This window comes from Takifugu rubripes, chromosome 18, assembly GCF_901000725.2.
Source record: "Takifugu rubripes chromosome 18, fTakRub1.2, whole genome shotgun sequence".
Classification (NCBI taxonomy): domain Eukaryota; kingdom Metazoa; phylum Chordata; class Actinopteri; order Tetraodontiformes; family Tetraodontidae; genus Takifugu; species Takifugu rubripes.
The window spans coordinates 2,226,795-2,244,313 of record NC_042302.1 but is presented as its reverse complement, the minus strand read 5'-3'; the positions used below and the strand labels follow the sequence as shown (position 1 = coordinate 2,244,313).

At 46.2% G+C, this 17,519-nt stretch overlaps 2 protein-coding genes and 1 non-coding gene across 3 annotated transcripts; 1 reads left to right on the top strand and 2 right to left on the bottom strand.

Annotated features, from left to right (window-relative positions):
* Window positions 1-7,008: 7,008 nt before the first annotated feature.
* Window positions 7,009-7,079, bottom strand: trnag-gcc (transfer RNA glycine (anticodon GCC)). The gene has a single exon. It is a non-coding gene; the product is annotated as a tRNA-Gly (tRNA).
* Window positions 7,080-8,641: 1,562 nt separating this feature from the next.
* On the top strand, window positions 8,642-10,305 carry LOC115246686 (protein FAM169B-like). Its single transcript, XM_029825783.1, has 3 exons — window positions 8,642-8,780; window positions 8,873-9,043; window positions 10,185-10,305. Exons 1-3 carry the CDS (start codon window positions 8,763-8,765, stop codon window positions 10,236-10,238), a joined length of 243 nt encoding a protein of 80 aa, XP_029681643.1. The 5' UTR covers window positions 8,642-8,762; the 3' UTR covers window positions 10,239-10,305.
* Window positions 9,307-15,808, bottom strand: LOC101074366 (tetraspanin-8). Its single transcript, XM_003972675.3, has 8 exons — window positions 15,657-15,808; window positions 12,420-12,482; window positions 12,090-12,209; window positions 11,916-11,990; window positions 10,644-10,742; window positions 10,419-10,529; window positions 10,253-10,336; window positions 9,307-9,733 (listed from the first exon to the last, which is right to left on the bottom strand). Exons 1-8 carry the CDS (start codon window positions 15,711-15,713, stop codon window positions 9,662-9,664), a joined length of 681 nt encoding a protein of 226 aa, XP_003972724.2. The 5' UTR covers window positions 15,714-15,808; the 3' UTR covers window positions 9,307-9,661.
* Between the last annotated feature and the right edge of the window lie 1,711 nt (window positions 15,809-17,519).

The following is a 17,519-nucleotide window of genomic DNA, read 5'->3' as shown; positions in this document are numbered from 1 at the left end:
AAGCCAAACAGGTGAGTTCCACTCCTCAGGACAAGTCTGGGGCCATGAGGGAGGACCTCGTACGGCAGAACGCTTTGGCCGTCATCCGACAAAGAGGGGGGGGGGTCCCTCAGATAAGATGGAGGTGGTGGGAGACTATGTCCTGCAGTTTGGTAAATACAGGGAGTGCAGAATTATTAGGCAAATGAGTACTTTGACCACATCATCCTCTTTATGCACGTTGTCTTACTCCAAGCTGTATAGGCTCGAAAGCCCACTACCAATTAAGCATATCAGGTGATGTGCATCTCTGTAATGAGAAGGGGTGTGGTCTAATGAAATCAACACCCTATATCAGGTGTGCATAATTGTTAGGCAACTTCTTTTCCTTTGGCAAAATGGGTCAGAAGAGGGACTTGACAAGCTCCGAAAAGTCAAAAATAGTGAGATATCTTGCAGAGGGATGCAGCACTCTTAAAATTGCCACGCTTCTGAAGTGTGATCATCGAACAATTAAGCGTTTCATTCAAAATAGTCAGCAGGGTCGCAAGAAGCGTGTGGAAAAACCAAGGCGCAAAATAACTGCCCATGAACTGAGAAGAGTCAAGCATGCAGCCAAGATGCCACTTGCCACCAGTTTTGCCATATTTCAGAGCTGCAACATCACTGGAGTGCCCAAAAGCACAAGGTGAGCAATACTCAGAGACATGGCCAAGGTAAGAAAGGCTAAAAAACGACCACCACTGAACAAGACACAAGCTGAAAAGTCAAGACTGGGCCAAGAAATATCTCAAGACTGATTTTTCTAAGGTTTTATGGACTGATGAAATGAGAGTGAGTCTTGATGGGCCAGATGGATGGGCCCGTGGCTGGATTGGTAAAGGGCAGACAGCTCCAGTCCGACTCAGACGCCAGCAAGGTGGAGGTGGGGTACTGGTATGGGCTGGTATCATCAAAGATGAGCTTTTGGGGCCTTTTCGGGTTGAGGATGGATTAAAGCTCAACTCCCAGTCCTCCTGCCAGTTTCTGGAAGACACCTTTAAGCAGTGGTACAGGAAGAAGTCTGCATCCTTCAAGAAAAACATTATTTTCATGCAGGACAATGCTCCATCACACGCATCCAAGTGCTCCACAGCCTGGCTGGCAAGAAAGGGCCTAAAAGAAGAAAAACTAATGACATGGCCTCCTTGTTCACCTGATCCGAACCCCACAGAGAACCTGTGGTCCCTCATCAAATGTGAGATTTACAAGGAGGGAAAACAGTGTCTGGGAGGCTGTGGTTGCTGCTGCACGCAATGTTGATCGGGAACAGATCAAAACACCGACAGAATCCATGCAGGCTTTTGAGTGTCCTTGCAAAGAAAGATGGCTATATTGGTCACTGATTTGTTTTTGAATGTCAGAAATGTATATTTGTGAATGTTGAGCTGTTATATTGGTTTCCCTGGTGAAAATAAATAATTGAAATGGGTATATATTTGTTTTGTTAAGTTGCCTAATAATTATGCACAGTAAGTTACCTGCACACAGATATCCTCCTAAAATAGCCCCACTCCAACTCCCAAAAATATTCAGCTTTGATATTAATGAGTCTTTTTGGTTCATTAAGAACATGGTGGTTGTTCAATGATAAAATTAATCCTCAAAAATACAACTTGCCTAATAATTCTGCACTCCCTGTATAAAGGGAAGTCATTCAGATGGCTTTTGCAGAATGACGTAGGATACACCGTGTATCTTATCAAGAACGAGGAGGCAGCAGGTCTCTGTATGGCTCACAGCCACAGTAAGGACAGCCTCCAGTCATTTGTGAGTTATGCCCTCAGTTTCCAATAAATCCAGGCTCTTCTCACTTATGACGGCGGAAGAGGGGATGGAGTGACTGCCTCGTCTGAAGACGACCAGCTGGTTGGATTTGGTGCCCGAGCCAAGAGCAGGTGGAAGGAGATCTGGGACAGCAGAGGTGATGGCTATGCCCATTTTGTCACAGGCAGGAGCTGCGTTCCAGGTACACGAATGTTCAGGTTGCAGCAGAACCTGCTGAAGAGGCAGCAGCCCACCACATCTTCCACACCTGCTGAGCATCCCATGAAGGCCCCAGCTGAGCCCCTGGGTATGCTAATTCCTTCATGTGACAAGTTCAACTTTGGGAAAAGGTTTTTTTCTTTTCTACTAACAACCTTTAGCCGGTATTTTTGTCTTTAACACAGCCATGGAGGAGGACGTGGAGATGGAAAGGGAGATGCTGAGCATCCATAACTCTGATCTGCAAGTCCAGAGCTGTAAATACACCGTTACCACATTTATTTCATGTCAGACAAACAAAGTCCATGTCGTATCTGATTTCTGTTGTTTTTCTTTTCACCTGTGTGCAGATGCTATGCCAGTAGCAGCAGCCGCCCTGCCCACGCCTCTGACGCAGGACTCCATTGAAAAAATTGTGCAGGGTATTCTAGAGATGCAGCAGCAGCAGCACCGACCAGAGCAGAAGATGAGACAGACGAAACCCTGTCTCGCCTGTGGACAGCCCAAGTCTCGGTATGGGACGGATGGATCTTCCATCCACTTTTTCTATCAGCAGGGTCCTGTTCGCGACTTCTACTGCTCAAGGAAGGTGCATCAGACTTATGCTGCTGAGGGACTCTCTGACCCCAGAATGCCCTTTGAACAATTTGCCGCGTCAGAGTTTTTCCAGAGGGAGCTGGAGGCCACCAAAAAGCGTGTGGAGGAAAAAGCTCGGAGACAGAGACCCGACTCTCAGCCACCTGATCGCCTCTGCAGGTTCTGCCATTTGACTCTTAAACAGGGACCAAACAGCCCACATATACATACAGGGTTCCCTGGAGTGGCAGGTAAATACATTTACTGCCCATCCAAAGTCTATTCTCTATATCGGGACAAGGGGATGGCCCGAGAGATGACTTGGAAAGAGTTTGTGGCCACTCCTTTCTTTGAGGCAGAGAGATGAAGATGGATGGAGGAACGGACAAAATGAACTACATGCCAGGAATGCATGTTGCACTACTGGACATAGTTATGAAATTAATTTTGCACTACTGTACACACTTTGATATTTAATGTTGCACTGAGATTTAATGTTGCACTATTGTACATCGTTTTACATTTAATATTTAATTCCTGTACATAGTTTGAGATTTAATGTTTTATGAGTGTGTTTGTGTTTAAATAAAATTGAATTTCCCACTTTGGTCCATACTGTTGTCAACATTTCTGTCTTTGCAAAAGCCAACTAAAAGCGGCAGAGTCCTGAATTGAAAACAATATCTAAAGAACTCAAGTATAATACTATCAACACTAATATATTATCTGTCTATCCCCAACTGAATTTGTTCCCCACCTATCTCATCAGATTATTTGTAGCAGAATAAGGGGATAACGTAGCATTTCCCTGTTCATATCTGCTACTTGCAATTTAGAATTTGTCACTAAAACTATGCTATGATACAAACTACACTTTAATAGACTGCTGTGCTCCTAAAAAGAGCAGCAAGCATTTGTGGCTCATTAAACTCACAGAAACCCAGAAACTGCGATGCTCTTTAAACATTTTTATTAACGTGAATTTTTCAAACACATATCTTCGACGTGATTATGCCCAAAGCTGGATTCTAACTCTCCCTCTGAGGTCTTCGGGCAGCTTCGATCTGATTGGCTGGTTCTCCGTTACACCTATTCTCGCCTGCCACGCGGGAGGCCCGGGTTCGATTCCCGGCCAATGCAAATTGCTTTTATCTTATTCTTATGTTTTATTGAATTTGATCATATGAGAACCCTCTATACTCCTCCGTGAACCATCACCTTATCGTGGTGGAGGAGTTTGCGTACCCTAATGAGCCTGGGAGCTCTGCTTTCCGGGGCAGTTTGCCCCTGGTAGGGTCTCCCAAGGCAGATTGGTCCAAGGTGAAGGGTCAGACAAAGAATCAAATCAAATCAATCTTTATACAATCAAAATTGTTTCAAGGCGCTTTCCAGAATCCCAGGGCCTGACCCCAGACAAGCAACAGTGGCAAGGAAGGTTTCTTCCCTTTAACAGGAAGAAACCTTGAGCAGGACCAGGCTCATGTAGGGGGACCCTCCTGCTGATGGGGGAGCTGGGTAGAGAGAGAGGAGAAGGGGAGGAGAGGAGAGGAGAGGAGAGGAGAGGAGAGGAGAGGAGAGGAGAGGAGAGGAGAGGAGAGGAGAGGAGAGGAGAGGAGAGGAAACCATGACCCAGTGGGGTGACAGAGGCCTGTCAGGTGATCATGTTTCTGGACCCCGGCAGCCTTGGCCTATAGCAGCATAGCTAAGATGTGACCTAACGATTAGACGACCCCCTAAGTATGATAATTTGTCTGTCTATGATAGTAACTGGAACTACAGAATTAGTAACAATAAGCTTTTTCAAAGAGGTAGGTTTTAAGTCTGATCTTAAAAGTAGCGATGGAGTCAGCCTCCTGTACCTGGACAGGGAGCTGGTTCCAAAGCAGGGGGGCCTGGTAGCTAAATGCTCGGCCCCCCATTCTACTCCTGGAAACTCTGGGAACCACAAGTAGACCAGCATTCTGAGAGCGGAGCGGTCTATTGGGCTGGTAAGGTATCACTAGCTCCTCCAGGTAGGATGGAGCTAGGCCTCTGAGGACCCTTTAGGTCAAAAGAAGGGTTTTAAAAATTATTCTAAATTTAACAGGCAGCCAATGAAGCGACGCCATTACAGGAGATGTGATCTCTTTTGTCAATACCTGTCAGAACTCTGGCTGCAGCATTTTGGATCAACTGGAGGCTTCCTAAAGAGTTGTTTGGACACCCTGATAATAAAGAATTACAATAGTCCAGCCTGGAAGTAACAAAAGCATGAATTAACTTTTCAGCATCATGCTGCGGTGGTTCAGAAGACCCATCATGGAACATCTAAAAGGGAAGCTGCGTACCCGGCCCGGAGGTTTACCGGGGCCCCACCCTGGAGCCAGGCCTGGGGCCGGGGCTCGATGGCGAGCGCTTGGTGGCCGGGCCTACGTCCATGAGGCCGGGTCGGGCCGAGCCCGAACCAGCTATGTGGATACTCCCGTCTCCAGTGGACCCACCACCCGCAGGAGGAGCATGAAGGGTCCGGTGCAGTGTGGATTGCGCGGCGGACCAAGGTGGGGGCCTTGGCGGTCCGATCCTCGGTTATGGAAATTGGCTTTTGGAACATGGAACGTCACCTCTCTGGCGGGAAAAGAGCTGGAGCTTGTGGGGAAGTTTTGTCTGCTGCTGCTGCTGCATCTCTAGAATACCCTGCACAATTTTTTCAATGGAGTCCTGCGTCAGAGGCGTGGGCAGGGCGGCTGCTGCTACTGGCATAGCATCTGCACACAGGTGAAAAGAAAAACAACAGAAATCAGATACGACATGGACTTTGTTTGTCTGACATGAAATAAATGTGGTAACGGTGTATTTACAGCTCTGGACTTGCAGATCAGCGTTATGGATGCTCAGCATCTCCCTTTCCATCTCCACGTCCTCCTCCATGGCTGTGTTAAAGACAAAAATACCGGCTAAAGGTTGTTAGTAGAAAAGAAAAAAACCTTTTCCCAAAGTTGAACTTGTCACATGAAGGAATTAGCATACCCAGGGGCTCAGCTGGGGCCTTCATGGGATGCTCAGCAGGTGTGGAAGATGTGGTGGGCTGCTGCCTCTTCAGCAGGTTCTGCTGCAACCTGAACATTCGTGTACCTGGAACGCAGCGCCTGCCTGTGACAAAATGGGCATAGCCATCACCTCTGCTGTCCCAGATCTCCTTCCACCTGCTCTTGGCTCGGGCACCAAATCCAACCAGCTGGTCGTCTTCAGACGAGGCAGTCACTCCATCCCCTCTTCCGCCGTTATAAGTGAGAAGAGCCTGGATTTATTGGAAACTGAGGGCATAACTCACAAATGACTGGAGGCTGTCCTTACTGTGGCTGTGAGCCATACAGAGACCTGCTGCCTCCTCGTTCTGCACGTTCTTGATAAGATACACGGTGTATCCTACGTCATTCTGCAAAAGCCATCAGAATGACTTCCCTTTATATTTACCAAACTGCAGGACATAGTCTCCCACCACCTCCATCTTATCTGAGGGACCCCCCCCCCCCTCTTTGTCGGATGACGGCCAAAGCGTTCTGCCGTACGAGGTCCTCCCTCATGGCCCCAGACTTGTCCTGAGGAGTGGAACTCACCTGTTTGGCTTCATCAGATGGCTCCTGGAGGAGAAACCCAAGAGGCCCCTTGAGGAACACGACCTGAAGTTTCCCAGGAAAAAAGGCGACTTGCTTCTGCATGTTGAGCTGACATAAAGGAAAAATGTCTATTAATTTTCTCATTTTTATTAGACACTCATAAAACAGTTCCACCCATTTTTCAAATCACACCTGATAAATGTGATCAAAGGAATCTTAGGCCAGTAAAAGATAAAGTGTGGTACCATGTGTAAAGCTCTGTGTGTGTGTGTGTGTGTGTGTGTGTATGTGTGTGTGTGTGTGTGTAATTTGTCTTTAAGTTGGCGACGAGATATGACCGTAATACAATAGGAAAAACTAGCTTGACAAGATATGAGTATATTGTAGCATGACAAATACAGTACATTATAATTTAGGGCCAATTATAGCATGTTCCTTGCTAATTTAGGACAAAATTGACCACAGCCTATGCACAATTACGAAAAGTTTCCTCATTAATTTAGAAGGAAATCAAGCCCAAACTTACCTTCAGCGAAGTTTACCAAAGAAGGAACTTTCCGGAGAGGAGCCGCTCTTCATAGAAACGGCAGAACAGCGCCACAGGATGATAGCGGCCGGAAATATATTGCGTCCGTAGTGGTTTAGCACTACCATTGAAAATGAATGGGAAACGGTTTAGGGCCGTTTAGCTAAAACTCTCTCTCTCTCTCTCTCTACCACGCGGGGGCCAGTCGAGAATAGTTGTAACGGAGAACCAGACAATCGGATCGAAGCCCAGAGGGTTCTCATATGATCAAATTCAATAAAACATAAGAATAAGATAAAAACTATTTGCATTGGCCGGGAATCGAACCCGGGCCTCCCGCGTGGCAGGCGAGAATTCTACCACTGAACCACCAATGCATAAATAGGAGCAAAAAAATGAAGTTTTTAAAGAAACTTAACTTAATACTTAACCAGACTTAATTCTAAACTATAAACGAGAACAAAAGCGTTCCGAATAATGGCGTCTTTTGAATAACTATGCTGCCATCTAGTGGTCAAATACAGGTATCTACACGCATAAATTAACACGCACTTCACGTGGTAATTAACGATATAAAGCTTGGACAGAAATTGTCACACACTTAACATCTTAAATACGACCACAATAACGTCGTGTGACACTAAATAAAGGGTATAATCCTCAGAACAACCATCGCAATGCAACCACCCAATTAACAAGCAGAAACCCAACTACCAAACATAACAACATAAAGCAATAGCCACTAACCAAACTATAAATACGACACAGTCAGGAAAATGGCTTAAAATTCGTCTGTGATAAACAATACCGTCCGAACTTCATCTGGGCCGTCTCTTCAGGCGATGAAGACAACTGGCTCCGCTCTGACGCGCTCCCAATTAACGCTGACCAGTGTGGCGCGCTCAGCGCCCCTCACTGCGCATGCGCTCAGGCTGTGACCCTTGTTTTCCTTGCTGTGACCCTGGTATTGCTGCATTATTACCTCCATTACCCCTGTGCAAGCTGACAACTATTTATCATCCCTCTTTCCCAATAAAACACAAATTTCTGGCATAAAGAATAATAACTAACGCTGTATGCTTGTGTAGATTGTGGATTGAGAACAAAATTCCCATCGTTTCCTTTATTTAATAAGACGTCTACTGTAGCGTTATGAAGGCTTAAGTACTGCGGAAAACATGTACTACAGCTCAGAAAGCTCCCGTTTGGCTTTGATGATATTTTGAGAGTTCCGTCCGAGTGTGCCTTTTTTTAAGACCATAACAGTTGATGTTGTGTTCATCCAACAGTTATTGTACACATCAGTGGATTAGGAGAGATTAGGAGAATCAACAGATCGTAGTACACTGACGCTGGGGGGTGTCATACCCCTCTATGGACACACGGGGGCGCTGAAGTCCACGACATATGTCAACCTTGGGCATTTCGTGACCGGCCCCTATTTACACACTACAAGTTCTGGGTCTGCGCAAGTATTTATGGACCGGAACAGTAAGACAACGACTGCATGTTATACGCACGACTTCTGTTTTAAGTCGGGCAGTACTTTTGTAAAACGACCCTTCTTGCTAATGTGAACATTGCTCGTTGAGCAGCGCTTGGAAGTAGCCAAGTTTCGGTTCAGCGAAATCTTGTTCCGAATTATCTTAAAATCATGGTCTTAAAAAGCAGCAGTACCTTTGTCATACTGTATATCCTTTTGTTTTTATTAAATTTGAATCAGTTCTCACGAAGGATTTATTATTACTAGTGCATTTAACGTGACGGTTACGCCATCTTGCGTAAGTGACTTTAACCCAACTAATATTAGTAGCTTTTCAAATGTGAGACATGATGCACTGTGGGGATTCTCCATCCAGTCCTGTCATGGGATTATTAAAATCATTTTTTTCAGGTTATTGATTACATGTACAGGTGTAAGAAAGTGACCTGTACACAGGCGAGATCACCATGTATCCCGTAGACCAGGGGTTGGCAACGCAAACTGTTGAAAGAGCCATATTGGACCAAGAAAACAATAACAAATCCGTCTGGAGCCGCAAAAACTGAAATGCCTTATAATGAAGGCAACACATGCTGTAAGTGTCTATATTAGCTTTAGTCTTTTTTGGTAAATATATGACTTGTGGGAACAGTTGGTCCTCCTAAATCAGTGTTTTTTCCTCTCCAGGTCCAGTCGATTGTGGAGAGGGTGATACTGTTCCTGCTCAGTCGGGTTGTGGACAGAACTTTGGATGAGAGCGTGTGTTTCTCCCTGCACCCCCGCACCGAAAGCTGCAGCCTGTTGTGGAGAGACGGTCAGGCGATCGGTTTCTACACCGTCAAACACAAAGGTGTGAAGGTGGGTGTGGGAGGGAAGCGGCAGTTTCCCACTAGCGTTGCTGTTACATTGGTTCTACAGAACACTGTCTTTGATGCGCTCTGATGATGAACGGTTTCAACTTTAAACCTTCTCATCATTCGATCACTCGTCCACTGGTTAAAAATTGATCATTATTTGCATTTCATGATAAATTGCCCAACACTGACACCTGGTGGCCACAAGAGCTGCAGCAACCTGATTTTTCTGTTGAATTAAAAAAAAAAAAAATCAGTTTTCCACAATTTATTCAAATTTTTAATTTATTTTATTTAAATGCAAAATTAATCGAATTCAGTTTGAATGAGCGGGGGGAAAAAACCTACAAAATGACAAAAAAAAAAACTCAAGAATGGAAACAAAACAGGAAATTCACTGATTTTAAGGTTTTTAAATCCTAATCAAAAATCAGATTTTAGTGTCAGGAACAGATTTGATATTCTGTGATCTCTTCAGTATATTCAGACTCTTAACATCTCAAACCTCTTCAAAACAGCAAGACAAGTAATCAATACCATCAGTTCCTTCACAGTAAAAACACGACAGGACCATTAAACATTGCTGATTGGCTGTTGCAGGCAGGGAGGGGCGTGGCCAAACTCAGGCTGTGGTGGCGCCATCCTTCCGGCCAATCTGACAGTAGAGCATCATGGCCATGACCATCCCGAAAATCTGCAGGAAAAACACAATAAAGGTCAGAGAGAAGGTCAGAGAGAAGGTCCGAGGTCAGAGAGAAGGTCCGAGAGAAGGTCCTAGGTCAGCGAGGAGGTCAGAGAGAAGGTCCTAGGTCAGAGGAGGTTAGAGAGGAGGTCCGAGGTCAGAGAGAAGGTCCGAGGTCAGAGAGGAGGTCAGAGAGAAGGTCCGAGGTCAGAGAGGAGGTCCGAGGTCAGAGAGGAGTTCAGAGAGAAGGTCCGAGGTCAGAGAGGAGGTCCGAGGTCAGAGAGGAGGTCCGAGGTCAGAGAGGAGGTCAGAGAACGTCAGAGAGCATTTGCAGTCAGGGAGAACATCTGAGGGTAGACAGAACATCCGAAATCAGAGAGTAAGTCTGAGGTCAGAGAGGACGTCTGAGGTCAGAGAACGTCTGAGGTCAGAGGTTGAGCTTTAGTGCTGTGGTGTTCCGCAGGTCTGCGTTCTCCTCAGTTATCACAGGGGAGAAGGAACATGGCGTTCCGGTTAGTGTGCGATACTGACCAGCAGGATGGCGATGGCGAAGGCGATGCCCAGCACCACCTCCAGATTATTCCTCATCCATTCCACGCTCTTCTCGTAGCAGTTCTGTGGGACACACGATGACATCACACCGGTCAGACACGTGTCAGAGAACCAGACGGCGTTCTGACGGCGTGACCGTTCTCACCGTGGAATAAAGCTTGGAGCTGGAGCAGTCCGGCTCCGTGGCGTTGCAGCGGCAGGAGTCGGGGATTTTGGTCCAGTCGGCTGGACCCTTGAAGAGACCGCAGCACTTGAGCTGGAGGGAAGAACATTGACCATCAGGTCCACTGAAGCTTCAGGTCTGATTATTGATCAGTGATCAACAGGTCAGCTGAGCAGGAGCGTCCAGCAGGGGGCGCTGTGGGGCTACCTCACGCTGCAGGTTCTCCAGGTCCTGCTTCACGCTTTCGGACTTGTCTGACAGAGGGACGAACTTCTCCTCCAGATGTTTCTTCAAGAAGTCCTGCACCTGCGCACAGAGGAGTCACATGACCCACCGGTCACAGCAGCAGGCCCAGCTCAGCGTAGTGATGGGACGAGCGACACTGGTGCGTCAGCTGGTGCGAGAGCTCAAGAGTGAAACCCTGTATCGGTGCGTGTATCGCTTTAAGAAAGAATCACGTGACCGATACAGGAATTGTATCGTTTGGATGTGCCGCGCCAAAGTGTGTTTATAAGGAAACAAACTGTATCGACATGTCGTGGGTTTGTTGGATGGAGTTTTGCAGTTGCGTAATTATGGATCGTTCTAAGAAGTTTTCTCCAGTGTGGAATAATTTTGATCTCCAAACAAGGGAAATCTTTTTCTCCTTTGAGCATTGTTTACTGTTGTATACAATTTTTAACGGTGGCGCATTGCACTCACTTTATCAAGTGAATGACCTGTGATACATATGATAGTCAGTTAAAGAGCCTTACAGTTGCTTTATTCATTTTATCTCGTAATTACGAGATCCTGATCTCAAAATCATGAGATAGGGTGTTTATTTTTTTAGCAAGTGAATGCAATGCGCCACCTTCGTTTTTACTCTGTTCTAGTAAGAGGTTTGAATTGTTTGTAACTTTTTATGTTATTGTAGGTGAAGTGTCGGCTCTGCTCCACAGAGCTCTCTTACATCAATAAGAGCACTTCATCAATGCTGAGGCATTATAGAGCTCGGCATGGCAGTGAAGAATTGGCAGATACTCGTGAGAACCAGAAAACATCTCCACATCTGCATCAACTTGCACTTAAAACTCTCTGCTCACCATCGTCATCTGCACCGTGTGAAAGAGTATTTTCTAAGGCTGGGGAGCTGGTGTTTAAGAGGAGACATCGCCTTGGAGCAAAGACACTCCAAAAACTTTTGTTCCTCAATAAAAATTCATAAACTAATCACTTTGTCTTATTTCATATGATTTACCAGTTAACAAAAATGTGTACATAAGTAAAAAATTGTAACTCAAATTTGCTATATTTTACACACCAACTCAGTTTAGCAAACAAGGAATTCCTTTACCTGCAATCATTTTATAACTACTGCAGGGGTCACTAGTGGGTGACCAACAGTCTCAATACAGTGCCGACACAGTTTGTGTAGTGTGTCAATACACTCCTTGAGGTATCATCGTCCCATCACTAGCTCAGCGCTCCTTAATTTACCTTGCTCTCGCCAACGGCTCCCACGATGCCCGCCGCCACCAGGAGGATGAAGATGATGAGAAGGCTGATGAAGAACTGATGGAGAACAAACGTTTAATTGGGACAGAAAGCGTCTGGTGGCCTGTAGAGCTTCATTAGAGTGTTAGCAGGATCAAAGGAGGGCTTTGATCTCACCAGCAGCAGCATGCAGCGGTTCTCTCTGATGGCGCCGCAGCAGCCCAGGAAGCCGAGTACCAAGATGATGACGCCGATGGCGATCATCAGGTCGACGCCCGGCAGAGCTTCAGTTGCAATCTGAAGACGAACAATACCCAGATTTTCAAAATAAATTTTTCCGTAAACGTTTGATCTCAACATTGGGTTCTTTGATGTTCCGGTTTGTCGAAAGATCAGATGTTTTTAAATGGAGCTGTGAGAAACGTAAGAAATCTTTTTCCTCCAAATCCTGAAGGAAAGAACCACAACTGACAACGTCCACAGAACGTCCCCCAGCGTGTCCCTCACCGAGTGTCCATCTTTGTTGACCTTCAGGTAGATGGCGACGCCCAGAATGATGCAACCACTGATCTGCAGAGGGAGAAGCACGAAGGAACGTCAGGAGAACGTGAGGAACATCAGATAAAACAAGTGAGAGAACATCAGGACGCTGAAGTGTTTAACCCTGAAGTTGAAACATCCCGAGTCATCAGGAACGCTTCTGTTCCGATGTCCAACTCGCCGATTCAAGCTAACGACAACTCGATCAATAACATCTGAACTACAGTAAATCTGGAGGAACAAAGGCAGAAACCATGAGAACATTTAATTCAGCCGTCTCAGTCGGACGCTGCCTTAACTGTCCACATCAATATTTCATCCTCAGAACAGGCAGAACCGCTAGCACCATGTCATTAGTGTTGACTCTTGCTAGCATGAATTGCTTTATGGCTAACAGCGACACGAACAAAGAACAGCATGCCTGAGTGTCAGTGTGTGTCACACCTGCAGGAGCTGCAGAACCAGTGTGATCAGTCTGGAGGACGACCTCACACCTGTTGTTGACTCGAAGCAGGTTTGAGCTCCACAGATTCTAGATCCAGAATCTGAGAAATACGACTATTCCAACGACGTAAACACTTAATCTAAACTTGACTGCTTTGAAGATCAAAGACAAAAGCTGCGACTTGGTCGCCTCAGAGAAAAGCCAGCTGACCCAGGTGGGTCTGTTGTCAGGACAACTAAATAATCTGGTTAAACTGGCTAATGTTTGACAACAACAAATGTTCCTAACCCTTCAGTGGGCGTGGCCCAAGCAAACGTTCCCGGCAGAACTCTTCTCTCCATAATTGGGGGATTTTAAGAGCTTTCAAGTAAATTTTCAAAGTGTTTTAATTTAACGCATTTCAAAACTCAGATCCAGCCGAAGTTGACAGCAGCTAGCTCACGCTAGGCTAATTAGCGTCAGATGATTATAAAGGCTATTGATCTCTAGGTTCTGGTGAAGCTTGACTTGGTGACGAACCACTGGAGTTCCTTGTTTTTTAAGTCATTGTTATACCTGAGACTGTTTATTATTCCGTCAGTGGGGGAGGGGCTGATCATTCCTTATTGATGACTCAGTAGCGGGTGCGTCCAGGCTTCAAGCTAATCCTTCACCTCATGTTTATTTCAAAATCACAACTGGTGCAACTAAAAACAGACGGGTGTGTTGAGGCTAATCTGGCACTGGTGACTGACAAACGGCAGCAGCACCCCACCCACGTTTTTCCACCTTTTAGGCTTTAACTTCTGTTTCCAATGCAGAAGCGGTCCCTGACCACAACAGTTATTGGTGGAGTTGATGAGCCTGCGGCTAAAAGCAGCTCGTGTCTGGTTTCACATGAGCGACAGCTGTGACAGACACGTAATTTATAGGAACAAGGACAAGGACGGAAACGTCCTTTTGTCAGGAGACAACAAATAAAAGGACACATGACGTGTTCAGCATCTAATTCAGCATCGATAATTGAAATTCTTTCTAAAAAAAACCCCCAAAAAACAAAACATTTTTGGACCGCATTTACATTTCTTAAATCATTAGCTACTAATTGTAAAAAGATTAGTAATGTGTTAGTTAAACATTAAAGTTATTTGTGTTTCTATATTATACACCTGCTGAGAGACAGAAAGAAAAATTTAGGCTGCGGGACGACTCCCGTCTCTCTGTTTGGCAGTTGCCAGGTGAACAGTAGTTGTTCAGGAGGTGGGTTTGGCCCCCAGGTTCCCTTAGTGCTTCAGCCCCCCGGCATTTTGGACAATTTCATGCTCTGGACAGTTTAGGGACGACTTCTTCCATTTCTAACAGGAATACACACCAGTGTACAAAACAAGGTCCATAAAGACCTGGAAGAACTTGGCCTCAACCCGATAGAACACCTGTGGGATGAATTAGAGCAGACTATGAGCAGGAGATCAGAGTCTGGACTCACAAATGTTCTTCTGGAAGCAGGTCAAAAGTCCCACAGGACATCCTCTGAATCCCTGTGGAAAACTTTTCCAGAAGCGCTGTAGACAGGCTGGACCAACATTATACCCGACCCATTGGGTCAAGAATGGGATATCCCTCACGTTGAATGTATGTGTGTGTGTGTGTGTGTGTGTGTGTGTGTGTGTGTGTGTGTGTGTGTGTGTAAAGAACACCTTCCATAAAGTGTGTTCATTTCATCATCTCTCGAAAAGAGACACATATTTTAAGGTCATAAACTCAAGGAAGAAAGGGAAGAGGAAGACAGACTTTTCCTCCAAGTAAGTGGGTAGGCAGGGGTTGCACCTCAGGGGAGGGGTTGGCTTGTCTTGGATGGAAGCAGGGTGTTGGCTTTAAGGAAAAAAGGTTGGAAACCACTGTGTGAGGGTGGTAGCGTGACCTGTTAGCTTTAGCTTTGGTCTGTTAGGGTGGTAGCATGGCCTGTTAGCTTTAGCTTTGGTCTGTTATTGTGGTAGCATGAACTGTTGGCTTTAGATTTGGTATGTTTGGATGGTATCATGAACTGGTATCTCTTGGACTGGTGCCATGAGCTGTTAGCTTTGAGCTGGGTCTTTAGCCTCACCTTCTTAGCTCACCTGGGTGTTTCAAACACAAGTCCACTGGAGTTACCAGCTAGCAATGCTAGCAGTGTTTGTTTCAACAGCTTTGCCATCGTTGCATCGGACTGTTCTATATCTATAGAATATAGCATAGCAAAAATACAGAAAAGCAAAAGTTGAGGTTGATGCTAATGGGGAGACCTTTTCAGTGTCAAAAATTGATTGGACCACGCCTAGTGTTAGCATGAACAGAAACACATGTGTTGTATCTGGTTTGATTGCAACAACATTGAGAAACAATCTTTTTTTTTTTCTAAAATCAATGAAGCAACACAAGGGGAAACTCCCAGCAAAATTATGAAACACACAAATCCTCATTTCAGGAAACTTTGTTGACTCATGTCACATGACCCTGCTGACATCTCAACTCTGAATTATGAATGAATCTCTGGTTTATGGAAGAAAATTAACATCCACAGTGAAGGAGCAGCTTCACACTCAGACTCCACAGATCTTTAATTCCAGATTCAGAAACTTAAACCCCAAATTCAGGATTTCTGGTTGATTCCGCATTTTTAGAAACAAAAGCATTTGTAGTTTAGGCTGAAGATAATGAAGGCATGTGGTGTCCTGAAACTTCTCCAGGTCAGACCCACCATGAGCACCGCCGCACAAACAGGCCGCAGGTGTGACACTCACCCAGAAGAGCAGGTTGAAGAAGAAGAGAAGATACTTGACGCAGTTGTTGACCGCCATCGTGGTTCCGTGTCCTGTGAGATAAAGCAGAAACTGGGCTGCTCAAACCCAACCAGCCTGTTTTACCTGTTTCAGCCCTGCTGCCCTCTGATTGGCCGGCCTGCTCCCTGAGGGCGGAGCCCTTATTTCGAAATGGGGGAGGGACAATAAACAGGGCATTTTCTATGTGTTGGGGGGTGGGTAGCAAACTTTGAGAGACATTATTGTCTGTGTAAATGCCTCTGATGCACCATGACAACCGAATAGAGATTCAACTTTATTCATCAGATCTCCAAACTGTGACAATTGTATGACCCTCCCAAGACACCCCCACCCCCTCCTCTGCACACCTGCTCTGGCCCCATTAAAGGAACAGTCCAGCCACAAATGAGGAGTTATCTTCAAGTCTCTCAAATAGGGGTCCAAGTCCTAACAGGTAGACATCGCTTCCACTTGGGATACCACATTCTTGGAGGAAGCGTTTTTGTCTGGTAGGAGTCAACTGTGGCCCTCGAGGACTGGATTTGGGCCCCCCGTCCTATACTGATCCCTGTTTTGTTTCCGACTTTGTCGTTCTTGGGAATCACAACGAGGCCTTTTAGGTTTGTAGCCGAAGCTCAACGACAACCTGGATGCTGAAACGTTCCCGTCTTTCTGAGTGGTAGATCAGAATCAGAATCAGAAGCAGATTTATTGCCATTGTTCATGTAATACACAGTATTACACAAACTAGGAATTTGTCTTGATGAGACGCTGCGACATTCAACATAAAGAAGACCACACTAGAATAAGATAAATAAAATAAAAATAAGACATATATACAGTATATACATAAATAGTAAGTGGTAAGAGGTAAGTGGTAAGAAATAGTGCAGGTCCATGCAGGAGTAATGTGATGTATTGTTCGTGAGTCCGACTGGCTGCTGTACATGGTGCTTAAGTGATAAGTCACTTGGTGTTCAGCAGCCTGATGGCAGAGGGGAAGAAGCTGTTTGTGTAGCGGGAGGTTTTGGTCCGAATGGACCGTAGTCTCCTGCCTGAGGGGAGGGGGGAAAACAGTCCGTGACCAGGGTGGGAAGGGTCGGCCGTGATCCGACCTGCACACCTCCGGGTCCTGGAGATATACAGGTCCTGGATGGATGGAAGCCTGCAGCCGATCACCTTCTCGGCAGCGCGCACGACGCGCTGCAGCCTCAGTCTGTCCCTGGCGGTGGCACCAGCAAACCACACGGTGATGGAGGAGGTGAGGATGGACTCGATGATGGCCGTATAAAACTGCGCCAACATCCTGGGAGGCAGTTTGAGCTTCCTCAGCTGCCGTAGAAAGAACATCCTTTGCTGGGCCTTCTTGATGAGGGAGCTGATGGTTGGCTCCCACTTAAGGTCCCGGGTGATGGTGGTGCCCAGGAAGCGGAAGGAGTCCGCGATGGTGATGGGGGAGTCCATGAGGGCAAGGGGGGGCAAAGGGGCTGTGACTTTCCTGAAGTCCACAATCATCTCCACTGTCTTCTGAGCATTCAGCTGCAGGTTGTTGTGTCCGCACCAGGACACCAGTCGAGCCACCTCCCTCCTGTAGGCAGTCTCGTCTCCATTGGAGATGAGCCCGATGAGGATGGTGTCATCCGCAGACTTGATCAGCTTGACAGACTGGTGGCTTGAGGTGCAGCAGTTAGTGTACAGGGAGAAGAGGAGGGGGGAAAGTACACAGCCCTGGGGTGATCCAGTGCTGATGGAGATAGAGTCTGAGACAGTCTTCCCCAGCCGCACATGCTGCCTCCGATCCGTCAGGAAGTGAGTGATCCACCTGCAGAGGGAGGCAGGCACACT

Coding starts and splice junctions, on each gene's coding strand:
- LOC115246686 (XM_029825783.1), top strand. Junction 9,044..10,184: donor TCAAACACAAAGGTGTGAAG/GTGGGTGTGGGA, acceptor GGTGTTCCGCAG/GTCTGCGTTCTCCTCAGTTA.
- LOC101074366 (XM_003972675.3), bottom strand. CDS start 15,713: ATGGCGGTCAACAACTGCGTCAAGTATCTTCTCTTCTTCTTCAACCTG. Junction 12,483..15,656: donor TCTTCAACCTGCTCTTCTGG/GTGAGTGTCACA, acceptor CTCCCTCTGCAG/ATCAGTGGTTGCATCATTCT. Junction 10,337..10,418: donor GCTCCAAGCTTTATTCCACG/GTGAGAACGGTC, acceptor TGTGTCCCACAG/AACTGCTACGAGAAGAGCGT.